The following is a 20,868-nucleotide window of genomic DNA, read 5'->3' as shown; positions in this document are numbered from 1 at the left end:
ATCGAGGAAGACCACGAGGCCCAAAGGGCGAGCCCCACCCTGCACCACCCGAGCCCGCAGAGGCTGGCCAACAAGGTCATCCACCGCCTCTCGGCGGTGGGCCAGGCGCTCGGCGGGCTGGTCAGCCAGAAGAAGAGGCTGCTTCGTCGCGTGCAGGAGCTGAGCGAGCGGAGGGGCGCGGCGTTCGCCGAGGCGGTGAAAGGATTCGTGGAGATGACCCTGAAGAAAGGGGCCGATCCCGGCGGGGTCACGGGGTCGGAGTTCTTGCAGGAAGTGAGGTCGTCGCTGTCGTCCCTGAAGGAGACCCTGATGGACTACCAAGACATCCAGGCGTTGTTGGACAGCATCACTGACATGACTGACTTAGAGATAGGTGAGTGAGCTTCAGCTGTTGACATACACCTGTTTTTTTTTAGTGCAGACTTTGTCCTCACCTGCTCTTCGACACTCCTGCAGACTCCCTGGTGGAGCTCTCCCTTCACAAGGTGGCTCTGAAGCCCGTCTCCGAGCACCTCTACTCCTGCATTCAAATTTCCCGAGTCAACGACCGCAGCCTGGAGCGTCTCCAGAGCAACCTGCCCGTGCTGGAGAAGAACGGCGTGGAGGAGCTCGGGGGGTCGGCGGGGGTCGGCGTTCCCGACGCCGCGACCCTGGAGCGGATCCAGCAGCGGTGGACCAGCATGCACGAGGCCTACTCCCCAAACAAGAAGGTCCATATCCTTCTCAAAGTCTGCAAGACCATCTATCACAGCATGAGTGCTAATGCTAGCTCAGGTAGCCGCTGGTTTCCTTCCTTTATCACTGGCACTTTGTGTGTTGGCCCCTTTTTCAAATCCACACCCTCCCGTCCTGCAGGTAAAGTGTTCGGAGCGGATGATTTCCTGCCCTGCCTCACGTGGGTGCTGCTCCGCAGTGACGTGGTCACCTTGCACCTGGACACAGACTACATGATGGAGCTGCTGGACCCCACACAGCTGCAGGGAGAAGGTAAGGGAAGCGAAATGCAAACAGCCTAAAACACACCCTACAGTTGGTTTCTGTGGCTGGATTCCCTCGACTCGGCCTTTTGAGTAACGTTGGTCGTCTCCCTCTCTGCAATCGCCATGCCAACAGGAGGCTACTACCTGACGACGCTGTACGCCTCGCTCTACTACATCGGCAGCTTCCGGCCGCGGCTGGCCGCCCGCCAGCTGAGCGTCGAGGCCCAGCAGTCCCTCAACCAGTGGCACCGCCGGCGAACCCTGCACTGCAACCAGTCGCGACGCAGCAAGAACCGACGGACCATCCGCAGGCAGCCGCGCCGGGACGGGGGGGCGCAGGGCCCCGAGGCGGACGCCGGGAGCGGGGAGGAGGGCGCGGGCGGGGGCGGGGGCGGGGGCGAGGAGTCCCGGGGGGAGGAGACGCCGCGGGAGGAGACGAGGGGAGGCCGACGGGCGGAGGAGGAGGAGGAGGAGGAGGCGTCGCCGACGTCAGACAGTAAGCGGCGAGACGCCGCGGGGGCGGTCCAACAGGGGGGCGGCGGCGGCGGCGGCCACACGCGATGCACAGGAGGAGAGCAGGAACACGGCTGAATGGCGACGTGGCCGTTTCAAGGTCGCACAGAGGTCAGACCTCCTGGGAACCGCGAGGTGTTCGCTGAGATTCCTCTTGTCCATCTTAAGATAAATGTGAAGAATCGGTTTAAAGGGAAAAAAGGTGATTTTAGACTTTTTGTCAAAGTTAAGCTTACGTTTTCTTAGATATTTAATGTATTTTATTTCTTTAGAAAGTTGACACTTTCCCACTTTAAGGGTTTCATAAGGTCAGGAAGCACCGGCCTCGAAGAGGAAAAGCGTATGATTAATATATTTATTTGTTAACAAACAAAAATGTTTTGGTTTTTTATTAAAGGTGTAGCATGATTTGGATGGTTTTTTTACGCTCAGCTGTCATTTTTAAATTTGTAAATGTTTAACCCTTTAACCTGAGAGAAGCTAAACGACAGAAAAATCAGAAATGTGAGCCTCCAAAGCTGGTGAACGTAGTTCAGCATTTAACAGCTGCACAAATGTCAGGGACAGAAAGCCCAAATGATGCCTTTTCCTCTGCTGCTCATCGCGCCGTGTGTCGGGACGCTTGCACGTGACGGGACGCTTCCACGTGACGGGACGCTTGGACTTTCACCTGCAGACGGATTCTTCTGCGTCGGTCAGGACACATTTGACTTTGACCACTAGAGGGCAGCAGCGCACCTCCTGTGAATGTGTCCTCCATGTCGCATTTGCAGCTGGTAGAATAAACATAGGTTTGATTTTTAATTCATGGAACAGGGTGGGTTTGTACTGGGGGGGGGGGGGGGGGGGGTCGGGGGGGGGGGACAAATTACATCTGGATAATCTGGATTGATTCACGCTGTGTGGAGAGGTCGAGACCCTTAAAAGTTCCTCCTATTAGCGCTTAGAAAGTCTGCAGGGACAGTTTAAGCATAAAGAATCTAATGGGGGGGGGGGGGGTCACAAGTTGAGCTTTTAAAGAGGGGACGGTCAAAGTAAGTTGACATTGATCCTGAAAAATGTGTTTGATTGTAAAAGTGCAATTACTTAAAGTAATAACATATGGAATGTCCCGATTGGTTGACTTGACTCTTTTGAAATATATTTAAACATTTCATAGTGTTTTATTTAATTTAATGTATTGACAGAGTTTGCGCGGCGGGGAGATCGAGTTCAACTGACGTGGTTCATCACGTCTCCTGCCTCACTGTCACCAATAATAAGAAGAAGCACCGTAACAAGTGGAAGTTGAAGGTTTTTAGTGGTAGGAAACCCTTTTTGCTTAATTAATCAATGCTAATAAACAATGAAAGGAGTGACCTCAGCAGTACGAGAAATGAAGCTGTTAAAAAGGGACGATGCCATGTATTTATTTATTTAAAACCGTTAATGAATGCACATACGTCGGTAACACGTGTAAATAGTTATAGAGGGGGCCTCTTATGTAAATGCACACGCACACACACACACACACACACACACACACACACACACTTACACGGAACCGTATCATCGCTGCATTCTAAATGAGCGAGCCAATCAAATTTGTCTAATGAGACATCTGGCTTTCTGCCTGCATGTGGATGTCAAACCTAGAAACAGCTGGGCCTTTATACACACACACACACACACACACACACACACACACCACCCCTTTCTCCTCTCACACTTTATCTGATCTGCTGGAGGAATGAGACAGAAACCCTGTGATATAGCTGATGGTTCACACATTTAATGGACACACACATATTTGAGGCGCTTGTTGAGGGGAGGGAAGGGGGGGGGGGGGGGGAGGGGGGCGCTGTGGTCAAGACGTCGCTGGCCGGTGTCGTGCACTCAATCTCCCACACGCAGCTCTTTTACACACGTGATACATTATGCATACATGAGTAACGCACTCACCGCGGTCATAAATTAGATAGAAGGTGCTGCTGGTGGAGGAGTGTGTGTGTGTGTGTGTGTGTGTGTGTATTTGTGTGCATGTGAAATGCGAAGGGGAAGAAGTGGGGGAAGGAAGGGGGGGCACAGATGGCTGTGGCCTGAGGCATTTGAGGTACTGCAGCTAAACATGGAGACTGCAGCGCACACACACACACACACACACACACACACACACACACACACACACACACACACAGGAGATTAAGTGTTGGGAGGCTGCTCACATACACAAACACTTCAACATGTACCATATCGAAGCAGAAAAAGGAGACAAAGAGACGCACAGTGGACATATTGTCCATATCAGAGACACAGAGGGAAGAAAAAGTGTCAGTAATAAAGTAGTAAAGCAAATATCAGTAATATTGTTTGATCAATCATTGAATTTGCTCGATGGAAGAACATTCGCTGCTGTACAGTGCAGTCTGTACAGTCCACAGATTTGTCCCCAAACTCAATGCGGAGACAAATGGACGAAGAGAGAAGACGTTTCTTTAATTAATGCTACTTTTGATCCTGATGACGCGTCACCACGTTGCTGTCTCACCCTTCGACGCAGCTCTTCTGCTTCTGGAGGAGTATTTTCACACAGCAGTGAAGTCTACACTTTACAAAAGGTAAATCACATTAATATATTGTTATAAATTGTTGTTATTCAGAGTGTAGATTTTTGTTTCTGAAAAGTTAGGCGAAACAGAAACGTTACAAAGACGGACTGAACGTCCCTGGATGTGGAATACGATGCTCTGCGCCTCGTTTTAAAAGAAATATGTTGTTCACACTCTAAAGGCCCTCGGACGCATTCCGCTGCTTCCCTTAAATCAGCCCCCCCACCCCCCCCACCCCCCCCCGCGAGTGTCTTTTGTCTGTCGCTGTGGCCGATCCGTCACGTCCTCGTTCACACACCACGACACAATGATGCCTTCGCCCACTCTCTCTCTTTTTAAACCCCCTTGTGGTCCTCCCTCTCTCTCCCCCTCTCTCCCTCTCTCTCTCTCTCTTTTCCGCTGCATTCCCCCATTCCTTTCCCTTCCCCCCCCCCCCCCCTCCCCCCTCTCTTCTGCTCCCTCCCTCTCTCCCACTTGTCTGAACTCTGACAGGTGTGTAATTGAATGATTAATGACCAACCACGCTACCCCCCCCCCCTCCTCCCCCCCCCTCCCTCCCTCCTCCCTCCACCTCCCTCAAACACACACTTTAAAACGGAAATGTACATATTCATGCGCGCACACATATACACACACATTCGTGCACACGCGTGTTTCATTTTGCTTCAACAGCCCAAGCGGTCGAAATGCGAGCCGGTGGGAGAATGATGGAGACCTGCAACACAGCGCCCCCCCCCCCCCCCCTTTCATTTAAAAGGGCCCATGTTGTCATTTGGGTTCCGGCTGGTGGGAATTTTGCCACTAAAATGTTATTCATTTCTTAGTCATTTTCTCAAAAAAGCTCCCATTTGTAAAGTGGCATTCTCTTCTAAACACAATACAACACAATGCAGAGACACAATGCGACACAATGCAGAGACACACATCCAGGCTCCTTCTGCCTCCTCTCTAATATTCCTACGTTAAAGAAGAGAACTACCGTTTGGTGTTTTTAAGGCCTGACCAGAGGTCAAGAGGTCAGTCGCCCACCTTACATCTGAAATAAATGCTTAATCTCTAACATTTTAAACTTCCTTTTTTTTTAATATAAGACAAGAAACTATTGTATTTATGTTTTTTTTCCCCTCCTTCCTTCATTCGGTCATGAGAGCGAGCGTGTGGACGAGGTCAGGACCCGGGTGCCAGGGAAAACGGCCATTTCCTGTTGACCTCGATTTGAACTCTGGCCCCTGACCCCCCCCCCCCCCCCCCCCCCCCACACACACACACCCTCCTCCTGCCTGCCTGCCTGCTCGGGGCCGAATGGGGGCAGGGAGAGGGGGGCATGGGGGTGTAGTGGGGGGTTGACCATTGATGGCTGCAGGGAGGCTTTCGGGGAACCTTTCGTGTCCAGAGACGACAGCGAGAAGAGGAGGAGGTGACGGACGCGGAGGAGGGGGGGGGGGAAGAACGTGGTCAACGTTGTTTTTTTTTCTGCACGCCGTTACTCTGGGTGTCGTCCCGGCTGCAGGTGACGGAGGAGCGAAGGAGGAGCGAAGGAGGAGCGAAGGAGGCCACGGGAAGGCGAGCGGCTTTTGGGGAGTTTTCGAACTTCAATTTTCCAAACATCGTAAATCGGGAACACCAGACTTTTTAATCTCTTCTGCCGTCTATTTTTTGACTTGATGTGTTTGGGACGTCCTGGTTGAGGAGAGGGTTGTTTTTCATACTCTGCATGTTGACATTCTCACCAGGTTCGCACTCTTGTATAAAGTGTGACAATTTGATTTTTATTGTGGATCGCATATGGAAGGCGGTGAAAGGAATCGCGTCACATGGATTCTTTCAAAAAAAGGAGAAAAATCGAGCCTCGGACCCTTAAATTAAGGATTTGGATTGTGGATGAAAATGACTACACAATTGACTAGCTGACTAAATTAAATAAAAGAACCTCCTAAACTAAATAAATTGTGAGACATTTGCTAATCAAAGGTCATTGTTTGCCTATTATTTAAGCCTTTAACTCAGGTGATTTTCTTGGAGCCATCTGGAATTTTTAATCATTTCAATATTAAAATAAAGGTAAAACTTAGTTAATAATAACCTGTGTGTTCCGTTTCAAACCTCGAATTGTTCCCTTTCTGCACCATTAAACAAGTAGAATCAAACAACACACAAACACACACACACACACACACACACAGACCGTGACAAGTCTTACAAAAAAAAAACATTTTAATACTTTAACTGTATTTCCGTAAATCATTCAGAAAGTTTTTCAGCCGTCCGAGCCGAGTGGAGAGGGAGCCGAATATTTAGAGTCCTTTGGCTGCAGCTCTCCTCTACACACACACACACACACACACACACACACACACAGATCAGAAATGCTTACAGGAAACTGTGTGTGTGTGGAATTGTTTTTAAGTGTAGTGTGCTGTGTGTGTGCGTGTGTGTGTGTGTGTGTGTGTGTGTGTGTGTAGAGGAAAGATCCCATAAGGTAACGGACACCTGTTGGCGTCTTAAGGAGGTCAGTGGTACGAGAGCGAGGCAGAGGACTGGAAGTCATTCATAGTGTTTAGTTTCATGCACTAATGTCGAATCCGCCTGCAGTGGCACATAAATATAAAAATAGAATAAGAAAGAAACAGCTCTAAGTAAAGTGTGTGTGTGTGTGTGTGTGTTTCTTTGACAGTTGGCGTTGGCAGGAAGACGCGGTGGGGGTGAAGAAGGCGTGGTCACGGGGGGGGGGGGGGGGCGTCCCATCCAGCAGCGTCTTCCTGTGGTTCAGCAGGGCGTGATGGGACGTGGAGGTTAAAGCGTGCGTCTCGCCCACGGGACACAGTGGAGACGTTTGGAGAGGAGGAAGCACTTCTACTCTGAAAAGAGGTATGGCTTAAACCTGTGTGTGTGTGTGTGTGTGTGTTTGAGTGGAACAGCTACATTGAGGTCAATGTCTCTCGGGGGGGGGGGGGGGGGGGGGGAGGTGGGGGGGATGTAAACTTTCGGGGCGATGTGTCTTTTTCCTTTGTTTTTCTTCTTCTTTAAATAGTGTCCATTAGGCGTCATTACACATACACAGCAGCTCCCACACACACACTCCCACACACACACTCACACACACACACTCACACACACACGTTCATACGGTAATTTACCGGCGACTCCCCCCCCCCCCCCCGCCCACACCCCACCCTAGTGTGCGTGTATGTCCAGTCCCTGGGCGAGGAGCGGCTCTGCGGGGTGCGCGTGTGGCGGCGGGTGGAGCAGCATGGCCGGGTGGGGGTGCGGGCCCGGGTACGGGTGGAGGGAGGGGCCCGGGTGGTGAGGGTAGCCCGGCTGGGAGAGCAGAGCGCCGGGGTAGTCGCCCTGCAGGGAGGACATCCCCTGGAGACCTGGGGGGGGGGGGGGGGGGGGGACACACACACAGGAAGTTTAATAGTGTCACGTGTTGCTCGTTCCAAACCGTTTCATCTTTAATATTTGAACATTTCAAATTTAAACTTTTGCATTTGGTATTTTTCTAATCTTTTTGAAACTCAAAAATAAACGTTTTGCCTCAAAAAGTAGATTAGCTACTGACTAGTAGTGTTTTGTGTAACTAAACCTTGATCTTCAACCAACACCTCGAGAACAAAAGAACACACATCTCCACGCTGTACGTTGGTTTCAGAACTAATGAGTGTGTGTGTGTGTGTGTGTGTGTGTGTGTGGTAATGGTGATGAAGCACGTGACCGAGTGGCCCATCGCATTAGTTTACACAACATAACAGGACCTCATTCCCCCCCCCCACAGGCCACCGTACCTGCTCGGAGCCCCAGGTGAGCCTGTCCGTCGAGGCCGTAGCCCCCGAGAGCCGCCCCCTCCGGGCTGTAGGGGCCACCCTGACCTGTGGGGCGACGCACACGCCGTCAGCCACAAACATACAACACACACACACACACGTATGTATACGCACACACACACACACACACAGAGCTGACTGATTCATAAACACCGACCTGAGCGATTCGACTGGTCAATCATCGGCTGAACTATTCTCCTCCTGGCGTTGATGAACCTGCACGAGGGCGAGAGACATAAAGAGAGAGAGAGAGACATAAAGAGAGAGACATAAAGAGAGAGAGAGAGAGATGGACGAGGCCCCCCCCCCCCCCCCATTAATGAAGAAAAAGGCCGAGCGGGAGACTGTTAACCTTTTCCATTTTACCACCACTTAACCCTTTCAGGGGGCAGAGTAAATCAACGTTAGGGCAGAGCGGGTATTGATTGCCTCGTGATAATTGATTGATCAGCACTGAACGCGTGTGTGTGTGTGTGTGTGTGTGTGCGTGCGTGCGTGCTGCAGCCGGGGTGCAAATAAAAACAAGCCCGTCATCAAATATCTATTATTTAACACGTAACGCTAGGCTTTCATAATTTGGTTTCGCACGTGTTTCTGTGTCGATATCCGAGTTGAACATTGGGAAAAGGAGACGAATCGATGGAGGCCGCGTTGGAAATTTCTCCGGCGCAGACACGCGGTGCGCCCCTGGGGGAGGGAACGGGGCCAGTAAAACCCTCTGACTATGGGATATTGACTTTGCTGTTCTGTTTCATGGACACGGAGCGAGTGGATTTCCCGCCGCTGCAGCTACAGGAAGAAAAAAAAAAAAAGAAAAAAAGTGCTGAGCGGGACGTTTCCGTCCACCTCGGCCCGATAAAGCAGATCCCGGCCTTCTGTAAAACTGACATTTATTCACACAAATGACTCACAATAAGGAGTACCTAAGCAGAAAAATGGGACTTGTACAACACAGACACCCCCCCCCCCCCGGGCAGGTATTGGTGTATTGATTGGTGGGTGCACTGACCAGTTGTTGACCTGTAAGATGGTCAGCCCCGTGTCCAGGGACAGCTGCTTCTTCTGCTCCTCGGACGGGTACGGGTGCTGGAGAGAGAGGAGGGGGGAGGGGGGGGGGGGGGACACAGAGGCAGAGCGGGGGGGGGGGGGTCACGAGGAGTCACCGCGCCGAGCTTTTTCCTCATTAAACAACGAATCTGAGAGAGAATCGGAGGCGACCTTCTGTCCGCAGTTTCAGTCTCTCTCTGTTTTTATCTCTCACTCACACACACACACACACACACACACACACACGGCGTAATAATTGGCGTGGAGCAACATTTGACCTGCCTCGTTTAGCGGGCTAATTACCTCGCCAACATTTACTCACTCCGTTCCCGATGCCATTCAACGGCGAGCGCAGTCGCATAATCACTTAATCCCTTGATTTTTCACTTCGTTTAATTGACCTCCATTATGCACTCGGCTCTTTGTCGGGGACGTTTGGCCTCACGCTACATCTTCTCCTTTAGCAATTAGCCCCGTCGGGGGGGGGGGGGGCGGCGGCGCCTCCTTTGTTCAGGATTAACATTAGGATGACAATTGTGCCAATTCAGTATTGCCCCCCCCCCTTCCACCCCCCCCTCGCCCCGCCGTGTGATGAATTAACTCGTGTCGTCTCTCTCTCTCACCGATAGGTGCTGGAAGAGCCACGCTCGCATGATGTTCGTGGCCACTTTGGGGAAGATGCCCCTCTTCTTGTTGTTCCTGCGGTCCCGGTCGGAGTCGTCGTCGTCCCCCGTGCTGGGGGAGGCCCCCCCTCCGTCCAGGCCGTCGCCTGCAGGGGACGCACGCGGCGTGTGTCAGCTCATAATCATCAGCGGATGTGATCCATTTACGCTTTTTGCGAAGCTATTTTTTTTTTATTTAATAGTAATCATAGTAAATATCTTGGGTTCTGTGTGTGTAAACTGAACAAAAATCAACATTAGAATTAGATCCATTTAAACAAACTGCAATAATGAAAAAACCTAATTAGTCAATGAGATGCATTCAAATGTTTTCTTTTTTTTTTCCTTATATTTAATACAGTGCAGTGTTTTCTCACAAATAGTATTGTGTGTGTGTGTGTGTGTGTGAACCTGTGTCGCTGCAGTTGTCCAATGAGCTGTGTGAAGGCAGGCCGCAGGTACCCGGCGTTCCCAGCGGAGTAGTGGCACATTCATCCGGCTCCCGTAACCATGACGCGTTCTGCAGGAGGAGGAGGAGGAGGAGGAGGAGATTGGTTGGCGGGGCAACGGGAGGACGGAGAATGCAACACGGTCACGCTGCACTAAGAGGAGGAGGGCGGGGGGGAGCTTAATGTTGGATGTCCCACCTGCTCCGACAGACTGGTGCAGGATCCGGCAAAGTCCTCCATGTCGGACTTGGAGCCGCCCTCCCGGTCATCCAGGATGAGGTCCGTGGGCATTTTGCCCTTCAGGCAGGTGATGTAGCGATGGCAGAAGTTGTCACAGAGGTCGTGCACCTTCGGAAACACATTTCATAGGTTCATATTTTTCGGATTTCGGATGTCAGACGGAGCCAGAAGCGTTTAATTAAAAACATGGTTCCCCCCCCACCAACCTTCTCCAGCTCCAGTAAATGAAAGCGAAGAACCTGTATGGCCTGGATCATCTGTGGGGGGGGGGGAGGGGGAGGGGAGAATGCGGGTCACTAAACGCGTGTCCCACCATGCACACGTGGAAAAAGCGGGCTCATATATTTTCATATCATACCAAGTTGTCGAGCTCGGGATTGGAAGAAAATATCGGCTTCTCTGATCTGATCTGCGGCGCAAAATGAACAAAGATGATCACAAACCGGGGTCCTTTGGGACGTCTGCTCCGCTTCCGATTGGCTCGCGCCGCTGTCACTCACCTGCTTGGCGAACGCGGCGATGTCGTCGTTGAAGGACTCGGAGGAGCAGACGTCGCTGTGGTTGGTCATGCCGGGCAGGTGGGAGGTGGCCGACAGGGGGGCGGGGTCTCGGGGGGAGCAGGTGGCGAGCTCGCACTTTTCAAACACTAAGGCCAGTAGTGGAAACAGTGGGTGACTGCACACACACACACACACACACACACACACACACACACAGTTAACATACTATACATAAACACAGTAGCAGTTGACTCAGTGTACACACGATACATTAACAGAAGGTGAAACTTTATAGCACAGTATTCAGCTGTAAAACACTTAACAATAAAGAGGCCGCTAATCTGCTAAAAGTCCAAATGTAAAACAACCACGTCGCCAAATAATCCGCACGGGCACCTACCCGTAGATCTGGTCCTTGTGGTGTTTGAGGGAGTCGGGGATGGCGGGTCCGTAGTGTGGGGGGGGGAGCGGCCTGACGTCGTCCCCGTACCCCCCCAGCGACATGCCCTCCGACCCCGAGTAGTGCACCAGTTCTTCATACTGAAATACGATTAGACGGAAAACATGAGACGCGTTGGACATCTGTCCCACATCGAATCTGCTCGTGATTTTATTAAGTCTGTCAGGGCGCTTCAGTGGTCGGGTCCCAACTGCACAACACAGTTTGCTCTGCCATTTAATGTCAGAACTGGAAAGTGTTGCGCGTGTGTGTGTGTGTGTGTGTGTACTAGGGCCGCAACCAACAGATATTTTCATCACTGCTTAATCTGACAATTATTTTCTTCATCAGCCGTATTGTCTGTAGCTCCGAGAGCCACGTTGACATCTTTTATTTTGCTTGTTTTCGTGTGACCAACATTTCGGGGACCCCAAAGAAGACGAGGAGAATAAGAACAAGTTCAATTCATTTTGGTCATTTTGGCCTTTTCTGTCCCTCCACTGGTCTGTCACTGTTTCACCTCGTGTACAGTACGGTTGTGCAGGAGAGTCGCGATGGGAACATTCTTTGATCAGGTCACACACACACACACATACACACATGCACGCTCACACACAGACACACAAAGACGCAGCTTCTCAGTCCTTGGTTCGCGTCTCCGAGGCCGACGGCGCTCAGGTCGGCAGATCTGCTCCTGTGCTTCTTGTGGGGGACTAAAGGGCCGCCGGGATCACACAGACGGGGCGGCACCTGCCAGCTGACCCGGACCCACTTCTCACTTCTGTGTTATTTTAGCCAAGCTATAAAAATGTTATTATCTGCCTGGTTTTCCTGTGGACACGAGTCCCCAAACAGACGAGAGGTCGTGAGGTGCCGCAGAAAGAAAGCGGGGACAGGGACTCTTCCTTTTGGTTCTGTAAGATCTGCAGTAGTACAACTACACTTGTATTTTATTATTATTATTATTCACACTTTAATAAATGGCTCACGGACACCAAATAGTCAATAGACACAAAAGCTCAGTTCATTTACAATGTAATGGTGAGCCAGTAGCAGACATAAAAGAGCATTTATATACTCCGCTGACCTCTGTGAATTTAATAGAACATAAATTAAATCAATCCTCGAGCACTGTCCTCCTGCCAACCCCTCTGCGGGACCCCACTTTGGGAACCACTGTCCTAAATGCCTTATCAAATTGTAGTATTCCCGAGTACCACATGGCCACCGGGATCACAGAAAGCACCTGCTCTGAGGCCCCGTCCCGGGACACCTTGTAGTTTTTATGGAGCCTGGCTATTAACACGATCACCGCTATCGGATTGCGCGTCTCCCTTTACGCGCGGCGCATATCGGGTTTCTGTGCGTCACGCGGATCAAAGCGCACAAGTCGAGATGACAAATTCCGAGAATTTTCTGTTTAAAAAAAAAAAATAGTCAGGGAACTGGTAAACTGGCATCGGATGGTGGGACGACAAGTTTTAATGGTTTATTTCAAAAGACGCCGAATCCTTGTTGGAGACTCACAGCGCGTCTTTGGGCTCCTCGGCACAAACACGTAAAACCATTACGCGTTGTAGCATTGTATTTATATTGGACCGAAACATTCGGGTATATTCTGTGAGACGAGGAGTGAGAAATGAAGACGGAGTTCGTGTTCCAGACCCTCTTAAAAGTCTGATTTGGAGAAAAAAAACGTAGGATGGGTGTATTTAACTCTGTTTGAAAGCGACGTTATAATTTACAATATTGACGTAAAATGCCTGTAGAAAACAATAAATCCATATTCAAGTGTCAACGTGTCGTATTTCTCTTTCTGGAGCTTAATGGATCAACAACGTTGGAACAAACAAACCGAACTGCGCGTAACCGGATATGAACACGACGTAGAGACAAGGTAATCACGCATTAGTTGAATATTACTCTGAAACATTACGTTTCATTACATCACTCTGTTTAAAATGAATGACTCATTAAATCAAGTGGAAAGAAACAAAAACCAACTGGACCCACAGAAACGACACCTTTTTTAAACCGTCTCCAAGCACGTGTTAGTCTGCAGTGGATTTTCTTTGGATGTTCTTCATGTTACTTTTGTTCACCGTGCAGCGTTTATACAGTAAAATTTACAACAGTATAATATAAAGTTTATCCGCGTCTTCTATGTTTACATCCAAGAGGCCGCACAAAGGATGCAGTATGGACATTTATATCAGTAATAAAAGCAGAAAACTACTTGATTCTTTATTTCAATTTGGTGGAAAAACTGCCGGCAGAGTCAGATCTCTGTTTGTGCGTGTGCGTGTGCATGTGCGTGCGTGCGTGCGTGCATGCGGACGGGGTTTTCCTCTGCTCCTCTCCCCCCTGCTCTGTTTCCGTACAGCAGGGATTTTCTATCTCTAATTGCTCTGCACTCACTGACTGTCTGTTCCTCCAACACAACCATCTAAAACAACACAAACACACACACACACACACACACACACACAAACCAGCCCTCACCTACTTACCGGGCTGCAGAGCTGCATGTCCTCTCCTCTGCATGACCTACACCACTCTTACCCTTAATGTGCCATTATAACGCCTCACTGACATTGCACAATACAATAATTTTTAGGGGAGGACGACATATTAGATACAAATCAACCGTCTCCCTGCGAAGCGTTTTAAGAGCTCGCTGGTGCACGCTACGAGTCACAAAAAGCACCTCCACTGACGTGCACGTGCCCGCGTGGATTAGTGTGCATGCTCTAAAGTTGTTTATTTTTTTCTTCAAATATCTTGCAAATAAACGTTTGACAGACATTTGTGAACAGTTTCTCATTTCTAAAAAAAAAAAGGGACCCTTTTCCCTGTGGTCGTCCAGCCGACGGACCACTAGTCTGTTCCAGTGGGCCTTGTGTTTTGGGCTCCAGCAGAGCGAGGATATGCTCACATTAATATGCCCATTTCCAATGACCTCTCCCTGCGTGCCAAATATAAAATATGGTGTCCCATCAGGCATCCTCACAGCCGTGTGTATCGGTGCATATGGAGAAGCGGACCTACCCTCTTCTCCATGCGACTCGACAGCCAGTCCTACGCCGGAGACGATGACGTGCTGCTCGGCTAGTCCAGCGAGCTCTGCTCCCTTCTTCTGTTTCCTGGAAATAAAAGTAGAAAATGTTTTGGGTTTTTTTCATTTTTTTTTCTTCCTACTTTTGTATTAATAACACAACGATTGTAAGCGCGATTAAAACATGCAAAACGCTTACATGGAATGGACAAAAACACGAGGCGGAAAACAGTGAAGACCTGCTTCGTTTATGTGTGTGTGTGTGTGTGTGTGCGCGTGTGCGTGAGTGTTTACTCCGAGCCCTTCGCGTTATAAATTACAACATTAGGATGTGACGGGAGACATTTTATGGACGTTGACGTCCGTGTACGCGCTCTTTGTCGCGGTGAGCTTAACGCTTTAAAACACACTTCGCGACCATTAAACGCTTTAATCATTCTTACAGCCTTTTAAATGCCGCTGACTGGATGGCGGTGAGCACACACACACACACGCACACAACAAGGCTCCGGTAAATTGTGCAAAAAATGTCCCACCGACTCGCAAGTATCCAGTCCCGCTCGGGGGGGGGGGTTGGGGGGGCCGTGTCCGGTGTAGTCCTGAGCTCCGGGGTCCAGCGAAGGAGCAGCGGTTTCCTGCAGCGCTTCGCCTCCGCCTGGTGCGCCTCTCGCTGCGGCTCGCAGCGCGTCGGGGTGCCGGGGAGCCGGGGTGCGGGAGGGATGGGGTGTGTGTGTGGTGGGTAAGGGGGGGGGGGAAGCGATGCTCGGTGCAGACGGACAGCGTCGATTTCCCTCTTTTTGGCTCCTCGTGCTCGCTGTCCGCGCTGCGTACGGCGACGGGCTGCAAAATGTCACGGCCGGGGAGGGAGCGATGGTGTCTTCTGTCTCGGGAGTAGGAGATGAAGAAGAAGAAGGAGGAGGAGGAGGAGGAGGAGTGGTGGTGGTGGAGTGCGGGGAGGTTTCGGAGGGTCAAAACGCGACGGGATCTCTTGCCCCCCCCCCCCCCCCACCCCCTCCTCGTTTACTCCTCCTCCTTATCACACACACACATGCCAAAGAAGAAGGAGGAGAAGAAGAAGAAGAAGAAGAAGAAGACCCCCTCGGTGGTTTTATCTCGGCCTTTCTCCCAGCTGATATCACTGCTCCATCCTCCTCCGCCATCTCTCCACATCCCCGCCGCCGCAGCTGCGCGGTGATCTCGGCATAACTCGGGATAATAATCGCGCTAACTCTCGTTCCGGCGGGACGTTAAACAGTGTGTTAAACCCCGAACACGCACGCAAAATGCAAAATGTTATATCCATTCATCGATGTGTATTTATGTAATTTCACCTCAAAATTTAATCCAAATACACGTGCATATGAGCTTAAATCCTCCTCCTGTTGTTGTTGTTGTTGAGTTCATCTGAAGGGTAATTGCAGTAAAATACAAATAGTTTTAGTCGTGTCTCCTAAAAGAGTCTTAAGCGTGCAGGACTGCAGCATCTGAGGGCTTTTAAAGTGCTTTTATTGTTTTTTGTCAATCAGTTGTAACGCAGCCTTTTGAAGGAGCCCAAATGTCGCCCTTTGTCTCTCCTTTTGTTGATTGGGATGAGTGACAAAGGAAGGCTTTGGTCGTGAGAAAGTTTAATTCTAATCAAAGAGAGAGACGTAGGTGTGGGGCGTGGGGGGTAGGGGGTGGGGGGGGGGGGTAATGGTGGAACAGCTAAACTCCCAGTCTTGTGTTGTAAATGCCACCTAAGTAACATAATAATTATTCAAAACGTTCCCCTTTCCCCGGTCCCGCTGCGAGGGGCCAACAGGCGGCCGCACTTCAATCAGCGGCCGGCCGGGGCGGGCGGCTCCGTGGGCGGCGTGCCGTTTGACCGTGGGGGCCCCCGTCAGTACGGCCAGGGGCTTTTTTCCTTTTTTTTTTTTTTTTTAACTCTGCAGGGTGCTGGTTTCCCGCAGGGGTGATCACAGCAACCCCCCCCCCCCCCCCGTACAAAAGGCTGGAAGAGACGACGCAGGCTTGTTTTGGCTCGGTTAACAGGTTGGATGAGAAGGGATTAACGCCGTGCATCATCTGAGGAGTGCGTGTCACAGGCTTTTAGCTTCCCTCTCTTCTCTTCCTGCAAAAAAAAAAAAAAACGTGTTCAATCCACAAATTACCAGCTATTTAAATGTTATTGAGAGTGTTTATCTTCAGGGCACTTTAACTCGGACCATAAATCTCAGCTCTCTGTAACATTTATCTGACACACTATTATCTAAACATGCAGATTAAGCTCATTTACATTACAAGGCACTAAAGGATCTGTCATCTTCATCACATCTCCTTGTGTTCTCTGGCAGGACGCCATACTTTCATGCACTGCATGTGAATGACAACCCGTTTTAACACAACACACATGTCCCAACGAAGAAATGTCACATGGTGTGTCACCCAAATAAAGATTTATTTAGTTCAAATATGGCCGGCACAGAGAAATCACTTTTAAATAAGTAAAATGAGTTAAACAAAATCACCAGAGCTTTGTCAAACAAATAATGTAAATCACTTTGGGGGGGGGTCGTAGAGTCCAGTTTGTTTAGAAGACATTAGATTCAAGGGGGTCAACGTCGTCACGGAGACACATAACTTACTCATATACTAGCGGGTCAATGCCTTTGTGGCAAAAACAGGGAATATAGAGACATTCCACATATTTATAACAATTGCTAAGGATAATTTCTGTTTGTGGCGATGCAAAAAATTGTCCAGTTCATCAATACCTTCCCGTGTACCGAGGTCAGAAGAAAGAAGCCGCTCATGATTTGTCTTTTTTAAATCATCTGCTCCAACAACAAACCGATGGCCCTCGGATGCCTTCAGAAGATTTCTCCCATCGCCACCGTAACCTCATATCAGACTAACTGAATTCTTCCAAATGATCGTAAATCTGCAAGTTTGAACATCACTTGTTTAGTCGCCCCCCCCCCCCCCTCCCCCTCCTCTCCTCTCCTCATTGGACCTCTCCTCTTTCCACCAGTGAGGCACGTTCGCCCTGCGCGTCGAGAGGCTGCTGCAGTTATTTGTCAACTCGCTGTCGAGGCCCAAGCTGCTCTGCACCCAACCGAGGTCTGTTTGGGTTTGTGCGCTCGGACTGGCAGTGTGTGTGTGTGTGTGTTGGTGTGTTGCTTTGTGCGCTTGTTCGCCGTGGGCCTCGCCGCGGGCGGAACAACGAGGGGAGGACTGTGGATGCGTTTGTGTATCTGTGGGATTAGAAATCAAGTTCGCTGCGTTAATATCATGAAAATTCAGAGCAGAGGGTGAATAAATGAGCAACCTCCACTTTGACCCCCCAAAAAAGTGTAGTTTACGTGATTCCACTGGAGACAGAGAGAGACAGAGAGACAGGGAGAGAGAGAGAAAGATGGAGGGAGGTAGAAGGCCACCCAGCCTTGTTGACTTCAGTGACTCCACCATTAAGAAAATATGGCTGCCAGCGACCTCTGGGACAACCGCCCCAATACATCACAGAGCTGTGACCCTCCACGCCGCCTGCATGGGAGAGAGAGACGGGGGGGGGGGAGAGAGGGGGGGGGGGGGGGGGGGGGGGGCAAGTGAAGGAAGTAAAGGGAGTAAAGAAACGTGAGGGGTAATCCAGGGGGTGCGGAGTGCATTTTTATGAGCCTTTGCCTCTCCAGTTTCTGGCTCGTCTGGCCGCTTTAGACATAAATTTCCACCGCCCCCCCCCCCACGCCCCCCCCCCCCACCCCCCCCCCCCCCCCCCGACATCCATCTCTGGGCTCTCATCGGGCACGTTCACGTTCGCCGAGTTAAAAATCCAGCCTTATCGGCTCTTGTGTTCTTTTAAAAAAAGTTTTTCCTGCAGTTTTTTTCTCTCAGTTCCTCTGCCTTCACCTGTTCGCCTCCCAGCATCCTCCCCCCTCCCCCCCTCCCCCCACACCCCCCACCTTTCTCCATCTCTTTTTGTTTAAACCAACACTACCTTTCTCCCTTCTGTTACTCTCTCCCTCTCCTTTTCCACCCCCCCCGCCCCCTCCCCCTCCCCTCCCCTACCCCCTTCTTATAGATGGAGATTAACTGGGGGAGTGCAGCACCATCCGTCCTCCTGACTGTTTGTTGTTAAGGAGATGGATGGAGGCTCCCTCTGCCAGCCCCACGCAGCCGCAATTACACCGGCCGCCATGATGGATGGAGGGGATGGAAAGGGGTGGGGTTGGGGGGCGGGGGGGGGGGGGGGGTTGCAGCGAGGGAGATACAGAGAGGGGCATCTATCACGCCCCTTAATCTACCTGTCACTGCTGGGCTCTTGGGTGGAGATGCGGGGGGGGGGGGGGGGGGGGGGGCTGGCTTCATCCTAACTGCTGGTCGAAGGTTTAATTATTTTCTTTACTGAATTTGTTTCTTTTGCTTTCTGGAGAATTAGGCCTCGAGTACTGACTCATTAAATGTCCTGATCACTCCAATTGATTTCCAGCAGCTTATTGGATTCTGTTGAAAGTATTGTAGGTTTTTGCGTGTGTGTGTGTGTGTGTGTGTGTGTGTGTGTGTGTGGCAGGGACTGACATTAGCGCGGTGCAGGGGGGATGCTGGTCGGGTTGCTGGCTACAGAAACAATAAAAAAAAATAATGTCAACGGTCAGTTTCCTTTTAAGGACTTTATGTATTATTATGTTAATGCATAACCAATACAGAGAGAACACCATGTGACCTCCCCTCAGCTAAAATTAAATATCTACCACAAAGGTTTCAGCGTCATAAGATTCCGTTCTTTTCTATGCAGCATTGCAGGTTTCACATGTAGAAACATTGTTTGCAGACCTCATTATAACACATACGTATCCGCACAGCATTAGCATGCAAACAACTGGATAGCACACACGCACACACACACACACACACACGTGCACACATCCACTCTAAGTGGTTTTTCCTTCCATCCGTAGCGATTGCCTCTGCACTCCTCCCTCACTGTGCAGCGTCTCTCATCCCCATACCTGTTGAAGGCGCCCCGTTACCTATCATCTTCCAAATCTACATACATTACTTGTAATGCTTCTTCAGTTTTCCCCACAATGCTACAGAAATATTATGAAAAGTAATCTGAGGTCTCCCATCCTCTTCCCCTCCTCCTCCTCCTCCTCCTCCCATCTCCATCTCCTTCCTCCACCCCCTCATCTGTCCACAGGAGTGAAAGATGGGATGGAGGGATTAATACTCTTCCGCCCATGCCAACCCTGGGAATGATAGATGGACAGACGCAGGAAGGGGGAGGAGGAGGAGGAGGAGGAGGAGAGGGAGATTAAAGGAGAGAAGTCTTGAGGGTTCATAAATCCAAAGTGAGACCTGGTCTGCATCACACACTAATAAGATCTGCAAGAAATCCATGATGAGGGAGGGAGAGAGAGAGGTGGAGAGGGAGATGTAATAGCATTAGATGTAATCTAATCATGGCAATAAGATGTGAATGGATGAGTGTGAGCATGGTGATTATGCAGAAGAGGGATGGCGGCGTGTTGATGAAGCATTGGGGCTCGAGGACAGGGCCGCGTTATTAAACAACAGACCCCCCCCCCCCCCCCCACCACCACAATGACGCAGCGGGAACACAGCGGATGAAGATGCAAGAAAAAGAAAAAGCCTCAATTTGGTGTAAATTCGAACCAGGGGTCAAAAAGTGGGAAAGCGTTGGTCAGCTGTTGGTGCACAAAGTGACTCGGACCAGATTGAGTGCCCCCCCCCTCCCCCCCCTCCGCCCTAAGGCCCCACCACCAACAACCTCCCCTCCGTCCACCACCCGGGCCGCATTTTTCATGGCCCAGCTGTCGGAGGGCCGTGATTGGTCGGCCCCGCAGACAGATAGCCGATAGGCTCTGATTAATAGTTGAGGCCCAAGAACTTCCTCATTGATCAACAGGACAGGCCGCCGGAGGAGGAGGAGGAGGAGGAGGAGGAGGAGGAGGAGGAGGAGGAGGAGAGAGAAAAAGCATGCCCTGTCGCTCTGCAAGTGCTGCCTGATAACCCAGAGAGCGGCTCCTGGTGTGTGCGTGCGTGTGTGTGTGTGTGTGTGTGCGTGTGTGTGTGTATTGGCGGGTGTGCCTGGTCACAATAGCAAAGAGCGGATGAAATGGAGGCGCTGCAGCAGAGGTTTATTCGCCTTCTTTCCATCTCTGAAGCTTTGTCTCTCCGGGCTGAAGTGTGTGATAGCATCAGTGAGTTTCCCCATGAATAAGAAAGCACGTATGTTATCAAAGAAATCACACACAGCCTACTGGGCTAGCAGCTAATGTCTGTGGGGCCTGCTTGTTGTGTGTGCGTGTGTGTGTGTGTGTGTGTTGAACATTCAACAACATTGAATAGAAAAGTGCTTACTTGTTTGATCCAGATGTGCTTCGGGTGTATTTTATGGTAAGCACCAGCATATTTGTTTCCCAGGTACATCTGCAGAGTGTGTGTGTGTGTTACAGTATCTATCTGTGTGTGTGTGTTACAGTATCTATCTGTGTGTGTTTGCGCGTGTCCCCTCCTGGTGCTCTGTCCAGCCTCTAGTTGATTGATGATCTCCACTCCCACGGGGTCAGCT

General features: G+C 50.5%; 2 protein-coding genes across 3 annotated transcripts in view; one reads left to right on the top strand and one right to left on the bottom strand.

Annotated features, from left to right (window-relative positions):
* Window positions 1–2,273, top strand: part of rinl (Ras and Rab interactor-like) — a 6,708-nt gene extending 4,435 nt beyond the window's left edge. Inside the window, exons 7-11 of the mRNA XM_037480646.2 lie at window positions 1–373; window positions 457–774; window positions 856–987; window positions 1,114–1,384; window positions 2,267–2,273. The exon at window positions 1–373 is cut by the window's left edge and continues 338 nt beyond it. Coding sequence (XP_037336543.2) covers window positions 1–373; window positions 457–774; window positions 856–987; window positions 1,114–1,384; window positions 2,267–2,273 — 1,101 coding nt within the window. The remainder of the gene's footprint in view (window positions 374–456; window positions 775–855; window positions 988–1,113; window positions 1,385–2,266) is intronic.
* Window positions 2,274–7,248: 4,975 nt separating this feature from the next.
* Window positions 7,249–15,295, bottom strand: meis3 (myeloid ecotropic viral integration site 3). Of its 2 annotated transcripts, none has more exons than XM_037478267.2 (13): window positions 14,834–15,295; window positions 14,291–14,385; window positions 11,204–11,343; window positions 10,804–10,978; window positions 10,662–10,712; window positions 10,510–10,560; window positions 10,262–10,411; window positions 10,026–10,134; window positions 9,576–9,721; window positions 8,915–8,991; window positions 8,063–8,121; window positions 7,867–7,950; window positions 7,249–7,455 (listed from the first exon to the last, which is right to left on the bottom strand). In XM_037478267.2, the coding sequence occupies exons 2-13, from the start codon at window positions 14,300–14,302 to the stop codon at window positions 7,256–7,258; spliced, it is 1,254 nt and encodes a 417-aa protein (XP_037334164.1). In that variant the 5' UTR covers window positions 14,303–14,385; window positions 14,834–15,295; the 3' UTR covers window positions 7,249–7,255. The 2 variants fall into 2 exon arrangements, with proteins under 2 accessions (XP_037334164.1, XP_037334173.1); XM_037478276.2 differs by lacking the exon at window positions 14,834–15,295 and adding an exon at window positions 14,497–14,777.
* Between the last annotated feature and the right edge of the window lie 5,573 nt (window positions 15,296–20,868).

This window comes from Pungitius pungitius, chromosome 3, assembly GCF_949316345.1.
Source record: "Pungitius pungitius chromosome 3, fPunPun2.1, whole genome shotgun sequence".
Classification (NCBI taxonomy): Eukaryota; Metazoa; Chordata; class Actinopteri; order Perciformes; family Gasterosteidae; genus Pungitius; species Pungitius pungitius.
This window is presented reverse-complemented; position numbering and strand designations above follow the sequence as displayed.